The sequence below is a fragment of the Solanum dulcamara genome, chromosome 8 (genome assembly GCF_947179165.1).
Source record: "Solanum dulcamara chromosome 8, daSolDulc1.2, whole genome shotgun sequence".
In the NCBI taxonomy this organism is placed as follows: Eukaryota; Viridiplantae; Streptophyta; class Magnoliopsida; order Solanales; family Solanaceae; genus Solanum; species Solanum dulcamara.
In genome coordinates, this window is record NC_077244.1 from 59,668,220 (window position 1) to 59,680,921 (window position 12,702).

At 37.3% G+C, this 12,702-nt stretch overlaps 1 protein-coding gene across 2 annotated transcripts; it reads left to right on the forward strand.

Moving 5' to 3' along the window:
• The first annotated feature begins 3,559 nt into the window (after nt 1-3,559).
• LOC129899134 (nuclear-pore anchor) lies at nt 3,560-12,417 on the forward strand. Of its 2 annotated transcripts, XM_055973957.1 has the most exons (7): nt 3,560-3,656; nt 3,731-3,790; nt 3,875-4,213; nt 4,484-9,664; nt 9,746-10,399; nt 11,664-11,755; nt 11,856-12,417. In XM_055973957.1, the coding sequence occupies exons 3-5, from the start codon at nt 3,908-3,910 to the stop codon at nt 10,361-10,363; spliced, it is 6,105 nt and encodes a 2,034-aa protein (XP_055829932.1). In that variant the 5' UTR covers nt 3,560-3,656; nt 3,731-3,790; nt 3,875-3,907; the 3' UTR covers nt 10,364-10,399; nt 11,664-11,755; nt 11,856-12,417. The 2 variants fall into 2 exon arrangements, with proteins under 2 accessions (XP_055829932.1, XP_055829930.1); XM_055973955.1 differs by having other exon boundaries at nt 4,484-10,399.
• Nucleotides 12,418-12,702: the final 285 nt, after the last annotated feature.

Sequence of the window (12,702 nt, forward strand, 5' to 3'; positions counted from 1 at the left end):
AGAGTACGACAATCACGTTCATAGTGACTCCTTCCGCCACATCGAAAGCAGTTTCTTCTAACTGCTTCATATTTCTCATCTTTTCCCCCCTTTTTATATTGATTTTTCTTTGGCGCATGATTAACACCAGGAAAAGAAATTTGTTCCTGCTCATAATTACGACCACGACCACGTTCATATCCACGACTAGGATCACGACCTCTTCCATGTTCGGCGTGGTAGGAGTACACCTCATTCACTTCAGGAAGTGGTGTAGATCCAGTAGGTCGATTCTCGTGATTTTTCATTAACAAGTCATTATTTTATTCAGCCACAAGAAGATGAGAAATCAGTTCAGAATACTTTTTGAAATCTTTCTCTCGATATTGCTGCTATAGGAGCACATTCGAGGCATGAAATGTGAAGAACGTTTTTTCCATCATATCAATATCACTAACCGCATCTCCATATAGTTTCAATTGAGAAGTAATTCTGAACATGACAGAATTGTATTCATGAATAGACTTAAAGTCTTGTAGCTTTAAATGCATCCAATCATATCGTGTCTTTGGATGCTTTCTTTCAAGTTATTCCATAGAATGAGTGGATCCTTGATCGTGAGATATTCAATTTTTAAATTTTCTTCAATATGATGACGCAAGAATATCATTGTTTTAGCACAATCTTGTTTTGATGCTTTATTTTCAAGTTTAATGGTGTCTCCGAGGTCCATTGCATCCAAATGGATTTTAGCATCTAGTACCCATGAAAGCTAGTTCTTGTCTGAGCTTTGAAGGGCAACAAACTCAAGTTTAGTCAGATTAGCCATATTAAATAGAATAAAAATTATAATACCTTAGCCTTCAAATTTAGCCTTCAAACTTTGAGACGGTAGAGTCTCGTGCTAATAACGTGTTATAAAGTAAACTTTGTATTTCTTAGTTTTTGTGTGTTTATTTTCATCAAATTCCTATGCCATTTATAGGCGTAAAAAGCATATTGTGGGGATTCATAAATTATTTACAACATTAGGACATAAATTAATAATGTGTTTGGTATGCAATTAACGTCAAATTATATAATTGGTTCAAGTCTACTATTTTTTTGTCACGCTTTGAGCTTATATTTTGAACATGATCGATACCTAATGTTATTTTTGGTCTGAATATATTCATAACATGACATGAAACATGGTCACACATCTAGACATGAGAGAAATGCATAATTTGAAAACATACTTTTTTGAGAAATCCATCGTAATAAAGTGATCGTTTAATAAAAATATTTTATAAATAAATTATTAATATTTTGATGCATAATGACACCGAGTTCAAAACTAGAATATATGACTAATTGTTTGTCTATGACGCCTCTAACATGACTAAGTAATTTTTATCGGGACAAGGCCTCCGATCTAATTTTAGCTAATCAGCTAATACTAATTACTATATTTAACTCAATATGACTAAGTCTTCTGAGAGTAAAGAGGACTCACCTAAGCTGAGGAAAGTGAAACTAAGAAATTTTCTGCTATTGGGTCTGAATTCCTGAATCTGCATCATAAAATAATGAAGGGCTAAATAGTAACAGTACATGAAATGTACGATATGTAAAATAACTGAATGAAAATGGTACTATAACTGCTAAAGCTGAATAACTCAACATGAATATGATAGACATCAAGATCATAATATATCCGCAATAAAAAAAATAAAAAATATATTATGATTATCAAAATTCAATTAGTGCAACTAAAGAGCTTAACTAAACTTCTGAAATTGAGCAACTGATAATGAAATTGGATATCTACATACAATGCATTTTTTCAAAACTCATTGCAATTGGTGACCAAAATTGTATTTCATGAAAAGACAAACTCACAAGAATAATCTTTTATTTTCACAAAACATACCTTTTTAGGTTAATCCGATATAACCATCATGTGAGCACATGAAGTATCATATCAACCCGATCACCTAAGCCACCACATACCTTGTCATTGTCGGGGTATGAGGCATACATATCTTGTGGATCCATAATAAGTCTTTTTACCAAGGACATATAAAGGAGTAGTTTGAATCAATGGTACAATCCTTAACCTACATTGAAATACGTAGTTTTAGGCATTCATTATATGAACTTATGCTTTTTCGGTGTTAACCATTACTCCAAAAATGGTCATGAGATAGCTTTAAACTCATATATGATAATTTGGCATAACGCCCATGAAAACATGTTTGGATTGGGAGGCCATAAGTTAAAACATGAATCACATATATGCCTTGTATCGTGAGATACATGCTTGGCTTGAAAGCCCATATTTAACAATGTAAATCATATACATAGTTTGTAAACATCATGAGAAAATATACTTCATAGTTCATAGGATGAAAATCGTCATTTGTCATCTGAATGTAACATGATTATATTGACTCCTTCATTGGATTTGGCATGCCACGCCATTGACATGGACCAAATTGGATCTTTAAAATAAACGGGAAAGTTTCACAAATAACTAATTAGGCTTCTTAGCTATAGTTTGCATATTTACGGATTGTAGCTATAGTTTAAGTTGCCTCATTTGTATAATTCGCGGGTTTGTATAATTCGCAGCTAATTGCGTTATTTTTGTTTATAAACTCGAAATAACAAATTTATACAAATACAAACATCTGAACTTTAAAAAGTTTTACAAATTATATTATACAAAAGTCATACAAATTATATCGTACAAATTTTAAATTATACAAACGTGCGAATTATACAAACTTGAACCGTAATTAATTCTAAATGTTAGTGATAAATTGTAAATTAACTAAACTATAACTATGTCCATTAATTAACTAGTATATGTTTGCTTATTCGCGTAATTTTAATAAAATGACATTTTTGGGTTTAGCCAATGATTCATCATTTGTAGGCCAAATCAATGGACAAGACCAATAAAATTAAGCTTTAATTATATTCATATTTACTAGACTTAAATATTACTTAATACAAATATATATAACAATATTTGTTTGGACTAATATATCTTGAAATCTAATAAAATTTAATTTTTTTATGATTCTAATTCAACAAAATTTCGGTATCCACTGATGTTCCTTTCTTAAGTTATGAAATGGAAAAAAATTATTTGAATTTTGTATTTTATGAATCAATTTAGAGCTTGTTTGGATTAACTTTTAGTTTTTGACTTATAAATTAAAAGGCATAAAATAAAATTTTTAACTTATGATTTGTAATTTATTTTTATCATTTTAACTTAAAATCAAGTATTTATAAACACTTTTTAATTTATTCAAACACCGCAAAATTACTTAAAACCTATTTTGGCTTAAAAGAATTTAAACTATCATAATTTACACTTCAAATATGTCGCTACAATTTTTTTTTAACTTACTTATAGTAGAGTTACAAATATATTCCTTATATTTCCACATAAAAATGATTATTATAAAAGTATTTTTATACTATAAAATAAAAAATTTAAAATTAATATAATATCATATATATTTCATAAAAAGGATTAAAAAAATAAAAAAAATTCGCACATAAAATAAAACTGGAGTGTGGCAAAGAAGACAGAGTTAAAAAAACATAGGAATGGACATTCTGCTTCCTTGAGCAGGGTCAAGTAACTGGGGCTCATCGTCGTTTCATATTTGCCCTAGCCGGTAAGTTTTTCTTCTAGGGTTTTCCGATGGCAATTATTAGGGGCATCAACATGATTTTCTTCATTTTTTCACAGATTGATGAAAAATTAAACAAACGAAGAACAAACTGATTTGCCCTAGCTAGTATTACAAAAGTATGTTTTCTTCTTCTTCTTCTAGAGATTTTTTTTTTCCAATTTAGGACTATTTTTTATGCCTGTTACCCTTGGATGTTACAGATTGATGAAAAAGTAAACAAAGGAAAGTGAACGATGCCGGTGTTTATGTCGGATGAGGAATACGAACGGTGTTCGCAAGACGCCGGTTTGGTAGCGGTGAAAGCTGATGATTTTATTCGCGATTTGTACAATCAACTGGAAAATGTGAAAGCACAGGCTGATGCTGCATCTATTACTGCTGAACAGACATGTTCCGTCCTTGAACAGAAGTACGTCTCGCTTTCTTCAGAATACTCCGCGCTTCAATTGCAGTACTCTCAACTTAATTCTTCCTTCGAGGAACGCCTCTCTGAACTCTCTCAAGCACAAGCTGAGAAGCAGCAAGCTTTCCTCCAATCTGTAAGTATATTTACAATTCCTAATTCCTTCATCTGATTACTTCACATGACCTACCCTACCCTGTATGATTATCACTGGATCTACTTTATAGACCCTACCAAATACTAGAAATTATTCCAGAACATGATTCCTAGGGTAAAACATATTGATGAAATATTCCATGGAAGGTAGAGTAATTTTTTCTATACTGAATCCATCCAAAGTTCTTTTTTTTTTGTTGGATATTTATTTTCTGTTGTATTTCGTTGTTTTTTTGGAACATTAAAACAGATTGGAAAGGATGGAGATGTGGACCGGTTATCAACAGAGGCTTCAGAACTCCGGAAAACAAAGAGACAATTGATGGAATTGGTAGAGCAGAAAGACTTGGAGATCAGTGAGAAAAATTCCACTATCAAAAGCTATCTTGATAAGATACTTCACTTGACTGATATTGCTTCAAATAGAGAAGTGCGGGTCTGTGACTTGGAGACTGAAGTATCACACTGTCAGGCTTCTTGTTCGCGGCTTTTGCAGGAGAAGGAGCTTGTTGAGAGGCATAATGCATGGCTAAATGACGAGTTAACAAAAAAGGTCAATTGTCTCATGGAGCTGCGTAAAGCTCATTCTGAGCTTGAGGCTGATATGTCTGCCAAACTTGTTGATGCTGAGAAAACAATTAATGAATGTGGTAGGTGTATGAAGAGAAAAGAGGAACAAGTGAGAGAAATGGAGTTGAAGTTCACTTCTCTAGAGCAAGATTTATTATCCTCCAAGGATGTTGCAGCCGCAAAAGAGGAGCAAATGTCTGGTGAGATTGCAACGTTAAACAAGCTTGTGGAGTTGTACAAGGAGAGCTCTGCGGAATGGTCTAAAAAGGCAGGAGAACTTGAAGGAGTAATTAAAGCTCTGGAGACTCATGGAAACCAAATAGAGAACGACTATAAAGAGAGGCTCGAGAAAGAAGTATCTGCAAAGAAAGAGCTAAAGGAGGAGGTTGCATGTTTGAAAGATAAGCTTGCGAAAAGCGAAGCGGAACTAAAAAAAGAAGAAGATACATTGAAGCTTCTTCCTTTGAGTTATTTTTCGCGTGAATCATTGCCAAACTCAATTGAAGCTGGTGACATGGTTGAGGATGATCGGATGGTCGTACCTAGTCTGCCTATTGGTGTTTCAGGAACCGCATTAGCTGCTTCACTTCTTCGGGAGGGTTGGAGTCTGTCTAAGATGTACACCAAATATCAGGAAGCTGTTGATGCACTGCGACATGAACAATTGGGAAGAAAACAAGCTCAAGATGTACTGGAGCGAGTACTCTGTGAAATAGAGGAGAAAGCTGGAGTTATCTTGGATGAGCGAGCGGAACATGAAAGATTGGAAGATGCTTACGCTGTGCTAAGTGAAAAGCTGCAGCATTCCCTCTCTCAGCAAACTGCTTTAGAAAGGAATATTCAGGAATTCAATGCTGATATGAGAAGGCGTGACCGTGATTATGCTGTTGCTCAGGCAGAGATAGTTGACCTCCAAGAACAGGTGACGGTGCTTTTAAAGGAGTGTCGTGATATACAATTCCGTGGTGGATCTGTGGGATGTAAAAATGACAATTCTGTGGTGTCAAATTCTTTAATTATGTTTGGTGCTGAATCTAATGCTGATGATGTTGGAAGGCTGTTGAGCTACAAGGACATAAATGGTCTGGTTGAACAAAATGTCCAGCTAAGAGGCCTAGTTCGGAGCCTTACTGACCAGATTGAGGACAGAGAGTCAGAGTTGAAGGAAAAGTATGAGAAGGAGCTTCAGAAGCATGTTGACAAAGCTACCTCCCAGGTTAATGCGGTACTGGCAAAAGCAGATGAGCAGGGTACGATGATTAATTCACTCCATGCATCTGTGGCAATGTACAAAAAGCTCTTTGAAGAGCATACAGTTGTTTCTTCTGATACTCAATCTCAAAAATTAGCAGAGGTTGAAAGGCAGGAAGTGATGCTTTTACCTGATTCTTCTCATGAAGTTTTAGGGAGAGCACAAGAACGGGCTTTTGAGCGTGTAAAATGTCTTGAAGAAGAGTCGTCAAGATTACGGAGCGAGATAATCTCTCTTAGGTCAGAGCGGGATAAGTCAGCTCTGGAAGCACAGTTTGCTCGAGATAAACTTGACAGATATATGAAAGATTTTGAGCTCCAGAGAGAGGAGCATAATGCTGTGATCACAAGAAATGTTGAGTTCTCACAGTTGATAGTTGACTACCAGAAGAAGCTGCGAGAAAGTTATGAGTCATTGAATGCTGCTGAGGAACTTTCTCAAAAGCTAAAAATGGAGGTTTCTATTCTAAAGGATGAAAAGGGTATGCTGGTAAATGCCGAAAAGAGAGCTTCGGATGAAGTACGTAATTTGTCACAAAGGGTGCATAGTTTGCAGGTCCATTTAGATACATTGCAGAGTACTGAGAACGTTCGTGACGAGGCAAGAGCTGCTGAGAGGAGAAAGCAAGAAGAGTATATTAAGCTCATTGAGAAAGAATGGGCTGAAGCTAAGAAAGAATTGCAAGAACAGCGTGATAATGTTCGAAACTTTATACCTGAGCGAGAAGATGCTCTGAAGAATGCATTGAGACAAATTGAGGAAATGAGGAAGGAATTGGTGAGCACTTCACATTCTGTGGCTGCTGCTGAAGCTAGAACTGTTGTTGCTGAAGCGCGATCTGTCGATTTAGAGGAAAAATTGCAAGCTTCGCAAAAAATGGTTTCTGAAAGAGCTGACGACGGTGGTCCTTCCTCTTCTACTGAACTTTTTGACAACATGGATTCTGCTGAAGAAGTTAAAAGACTCAGAGAAGAGGTGAAGGTTAACAAAAATCATATGCTGCAATATAAAAGCATTGCTCAGGTAAATGAAGAAGCATTAAAGCAGATGGAATTGGCCTATGAGAACCTCAAAGTAGAAGCTGATAGAGTGAAAAAATCAATGGAAGAGGAAGCATTATCGCTTAGGAAGCATGTTGATGAGCTTGAGAGAGAATGCAATTTGAAGTCAATTGAAGCAGCTTCTGCAACTGCAGGAAAAGAAGAAGCTGTTGTTGCTGCTTTAGCTGAAATATCCAGTCTGAAAGAAGATACCTCTGCTAAGATGATACGAATCTCAAATTTGGAGGCTCAAATAACTACTTTGAAAGATGATTTGGACAAAGAGCATCAAAGATGGCGTGCTGCTCAAGATAATTATGAGAGACAGGTAATCCTGCAGTCAGAAACAATTCAAGAACTGACTAGAACATCTCAAGCTTTGGCAGCCTTACAAGAAGAATCATCCGAGCTCCGTAAATTGTCAGATATTCTAAAATCCGAAAATACTGCATTGAAGGCCAAGTGGGAGGCAGAATTGTCGGTGCTGGAAGTCTCAAAAACTGAAGCTGAGAAGAAATATACTGAGGCTAATGAACAGAACAAAGTATTACTGGACCGGCTCGAGGGTTTGTATATTAAACTGGCGGAGAAGGACCGCGTATCTTCAGGTGTATCTGCTGGAAGCACAGTGGCCGAGAGTGATGATGGGTTGATGAATGTTGTGAATTATCTAAGACGGTCCAAGGAAATTGCAGAAACAGAAATTTCTTTGCTGAGACAGGAAAAACTTCGGTTGCAATCACAGCTTGAGAATGCTCTGAGGAGAGCAGAGGTAGCAGAAGCATCGCTTAATTCTGAGCGAGAGAATTCAAGAGCTCAGGTTTTAAGTGAAGAGGAGTTTAAATCACTGCAGCTTCAGGTTAGAGAATTGAACTTACTTCGTGAAAGTAACTTGCAATTGAGAGAGGAGAACAGGCACAATGTTGAAGAATGCCAGAAACTTCGCCAAGCTGCCCAGAAGATGAAAACTGAAGTAGAGGATCTGGAGAAGCTTCTTAATGAAAGACAAGCTGATGTAGAGGCTTGTAGGAAAGAGATTGAAATGCAGAAGCTGGATAAAGAGAAGCTTGAGAGGAGGGTTAATGAGTTGGTTGAGAGGTATAAGAGTTTTGACCTAGAAGAATATGCAAGTCTGAAAGTAGCTGCTTCACAGATGCAGGTGAATCTGAGAGAAAAAGATGTAGAACTGGAGAAAATTAAGAAAGCCATGTCTGAGCAGCAGAATCTGCTAGCTGACTTAGAGCAAGACCTCACAAGGAGCAGAACAGAATTGAGTCAAAGAGAATCAAGAATCAACGAGATTTTGCAAGCTGAGGCCTCGCTGAGGTCCGAAGTTGATAGACATAGAAAGTCGTCTGGTCTATTGAAGAAGAGGGCTGAAAACTTACTAAAGGAAAAGGATAGGGCAGACACCTTATCAAAGGAAAAAGATGATTTGGCTAGAGAGAATCAAGCTCTCTCCAAACAGTTGGAAGATGCTAAACAAGGGAAAAAAACTGCTGATGCTGCAGATGAACAGGCCTTGAAAGATAAAGAAAAGGAGAAAACCACCAGAATCCAGGGGCTTGAGAAGATCACAGACCGTCTTAGAGAAGAGTTGAAACAAGAGAGATCTAAGCGAGAAGAGTTGTTGAAACAAGAGAGATCAAAGCGCTTGAAGATTCAAAAGACAATAGGTGATTCCTATGAAACTGTGAGACAGCAACGGGCCAAGCTATTAGATGAAATGGACAAGCATAAGCAGGCTCTGAAGATGCTTACCGATGAAGTTGAGGAGATAACACAAACCAAAGGCAGTCAAACAGAGGGCACATCAGTGGATCAACTACTTTCTGGGACTCACTTAGAGGATTTTGCTGCTGCATATCTTCAGGCTGTAGATGACTTTGAACGGGTTGGTAATGAGCTTGGGGTTTCTGGTGCTGCTGACATTTCTGCTCCAGATGCTACTCTTTCTGGCTCTGTTGTTCCAGGCCCAGCAGCTACGTCTCCACCACCAGCTAGCTTGTTGACTTCCACTCCTGCAGTAGGAAAAGCAGAAGAAGAAAGAAGACTTGTTTTATCGAAGATAACCTCCGAAACCCGTAAAACCGGAAGGAAGTTGGTTCGACCTCGCATCACAAAGCCAGAAGAACCTTTAGCTGATGTAGAGATGCAAGATACAGATGAATCCACCAACAGTAAGAAGCATGTGCCACCTCAAAATGCAGAAACTCTAGATAATGCCACATTACCAACTCAACCACCAATTCGCAAGCGCCTATCTGCAGCCTCTACCTCAGAGTTACAAGAAGAGACTCCTGCCACGGATGAAACCTGCTTAGATGTGGCTCAACCTGTGCTTAAGAAGTCCAAACATCTGGAGGCACCTCAAGAAGGCGGTGAAGACAAATCTGCTGGTAATTTTGAAAATTCAGACTCTGTGCCTTCTATGGAGGAACATGATGCTGGAGATGAAACCCAAGGTTTGAAAGAGGAAGCCAGTGATATTGAGAAGGATGAGACTACACTTTCTGGCGAGCAGGTTGAAGAGCCGTCAGTTGTTGCAATAAATCAGGCTGAGTCACAGGTTGATAGAACAGATGTTGCAGATGATACTCTTGTCAGTTCTAATGAAGTGTCTACTCCAGATAATGAATCGACATTTCAGGTGCAACAAGAGAGCGAGCAGCTAGCGATGGATGAAAGGGAAGAAGGAGAGCTAATTGCTGATCCTGAAGATGTTGGAAATCTTGAAGGAGGTAGCATTTTATCAATGGGAAGCCCAGAAAATTTGGAGCCTCAGACTGATGACTTAGCTGGTACTGATGAAGACCTCTTGCTTACTCCAACAGACCCCGGGGAGATAGAATCTTCTCAGCTCCCAGATGATGATAAGAATGATGAAGCTGATGCGACAGAAGAGCTAGCTGAAAGTTCTGATAAGTTGAATGATGGTGGTGACCAGGTTGCTGCAGAAACTGATCAGACTGTGGATACTGTTACTGGTGAGAAACCATCAAGCAGTCCAGTTGATAGTAGCAATTCAAAAGAAGGGGGTACGGGTGAAAGTGCTGCTGCTGAAATAGAAGAAGGAAAACAGGTTTCACCTGTCAATAGGAGCTCAAGAACTATAAACTTGAATGAGAGGGCTAGAGAAAGGGCTTCTATTAGGCAGGCTGCTATGCTTTCCTCTACACCGACAAGAGGCCGTGGGCGAGTTCTTCGGGGTCGTGGTGGGCGCAGTGGTCGTGGTGATCGCGGTCCAATTTCTGGTTCACAGGGTTAATCATTTTCACTATCCTCTGCACAGCCTTCCGTTCATGTAAGTTATAACATATCTAATAGGCATTTTATAGATTAATTTCATGCCATCTGACTTATTAAAAAAAATCAATTTCCTGCAACATAGGTTGTGCTTTTATAAGCAAAATTGTAAAGCACATGCTTTAAATTCAAATGGATTTTTAATGCTATTGTGTGAGTTCTATGATTTTTCTTTTTTGGCTTGGCTATGTTATGTGCTACCTTCTCGGTATCCTTTTGCCAAAAATATGAATACGTGAGATCATTATTCCAGACCAATCCAAATTTCACAGTTATACAATTTCTCACTTAGTTGAAAAGAGGAAAATGATTAGAGAAGATGATATGGTACTATTCCCAATTTATTGGATCAAGATGGTGAGGAATGAAGACTTAGGAACAACTTTTTTTGTCTCACTTGGAATTCTGCCGAATTTTCAGAAGAGATAATTTCATTTTACTGCGATCTTGTAAAAAATTAGAGCTATTTAACTTGCCCCTATACAACAAGTACTGTCATGAACACATTACGATAATTCCTTCATTCTTCATGTGGCAATTCTAGCCCCTAATTTTGTGACCTAGGAGCCAGCTCAAGATTTAGCTGGTTGGGTGGGGGTAACTAAAGAGTTGGATGGGAACTGTACTCTTTTGGCAAGATGTCTACTATTTCATTGCATAGATCAAAGGTGTCCAACTATTAAAATAAAAAAAAGGTCCCCAACATCCCAAAACCCACACACACAAAAATCCAAACAAGTCATCCCCCCCCCCCCCCCCCCGCCTTTCTCCCTAAAGGAACTATCTGTAATTTTAGAGGTGAATGGTGATACCTTTAATTTCTGTTTTGGGTTTTATTTTCCCTTTCTAGTTCTTGGCTTTCAGTTTTTTTCCTTTCTCCTTTCCTCTCCGCTGAAACAGATGGGGTTTCTATTATTTCATCAAAAAAATTAAATAGATGGGGGTTTCTATTTCCTCTCATCAACCTACAGTTCTCATGAAATTGCTTGGATGCACGATTTGTAATCAATATACTTTTTTGGTTGTTGCAGCTTTCAAATCAATTTAGTAATATATATTTTTTAGTTTAATCAGTTATTTAGTGATTAATTTATAGAAGCATGTTTATGTTCTTGTAATATTTTTATTCTAAAATTGCTGAATATATTCTCTTGCCCTACCACTACTATTAGTGCAGACTTGTACCTATGTGATGACTGGTAATAAAGATTTCTGAATATTGTGGTATCTAAACTTGTTTTGAACCCTCTTGTTATGCGTAGGTTACCTTCTGGTATCACTGATATTAATTCATCTTGGAGACTCTTCACTCTAGTGCTCTGTCTTGTCAGTACATTCATTCTCCAATCTAATGGTAGGGACAGCTGAGTTCCCTCTTCTACTTAACTATTGAAACATTGGTGCCTTTAATTTGATTTTACTTTTAACTCAAAATGTTCTTACTTCCTTTGCAGCGTATAGGGTATAAAGGAGCTGACTGTTGTCGAAGGAAATCAATTATGAAGTTTTACCATTTTCTTTGAATTTCTTCTGTTTGGAAAATTTACTTTTGATGACGTTCTTGCTTTTGTGATGAAACTCAACCTTGATGACGATGTTCTTGCTTTTCTGATGGCCTTCTTTCTGTTTGGAGAAGATGCTGCCCATGTTTAATGGACTGTTTGGCTGTCCTTGCAAAGTTTTGTGGTCATCTATAGCTGACCTAAGCCTTGGGCAGGGTGCTTGCCCCTCTGTAATTAGTCTTTCACTACCTCTGGCTAAAGTTAATGCTTTTATGCTATTCTGTCTTTATGCCATATGTGACATATTTTCTATACCTTGCTATTTTCTGTGAATAAGAAACAAATTTGACATTTATAAGCTTCAAACGATGTAATACTAATCCTCAATCCCAAACAGGTTTGTGATCGGCTCTATACATTCTCAATCCCAAGCCTTGGTAGGAAATGTTTTACCCCTCTTTGTAAAGCCGATTGGACAAATATGAGTTTGTCAAAATAGTACTCTCTCCATTCATATTTACTTGTCAAGTTTAGCTTTGTGAGTTTTAGTTTAACTAATCGCTCGGAGCTAAACTGAGATTAATTCAGTAATCTAATTTTTAAATTTAGATGTTTGAAAATTATAGGAAAAATGGTATCTGAGAAACTCATAAACATGTCATTATAATCATATTTATTACTGGAAAAATAAAAATTGCAATAGAGCCCCAAAGTTCGCTGGTAGAGTAATCACACTGGAAAGGTAATTTCAGAGATCCAACCTATTATTATATGTCATTGTGAAGCCAATGCCGCCGAC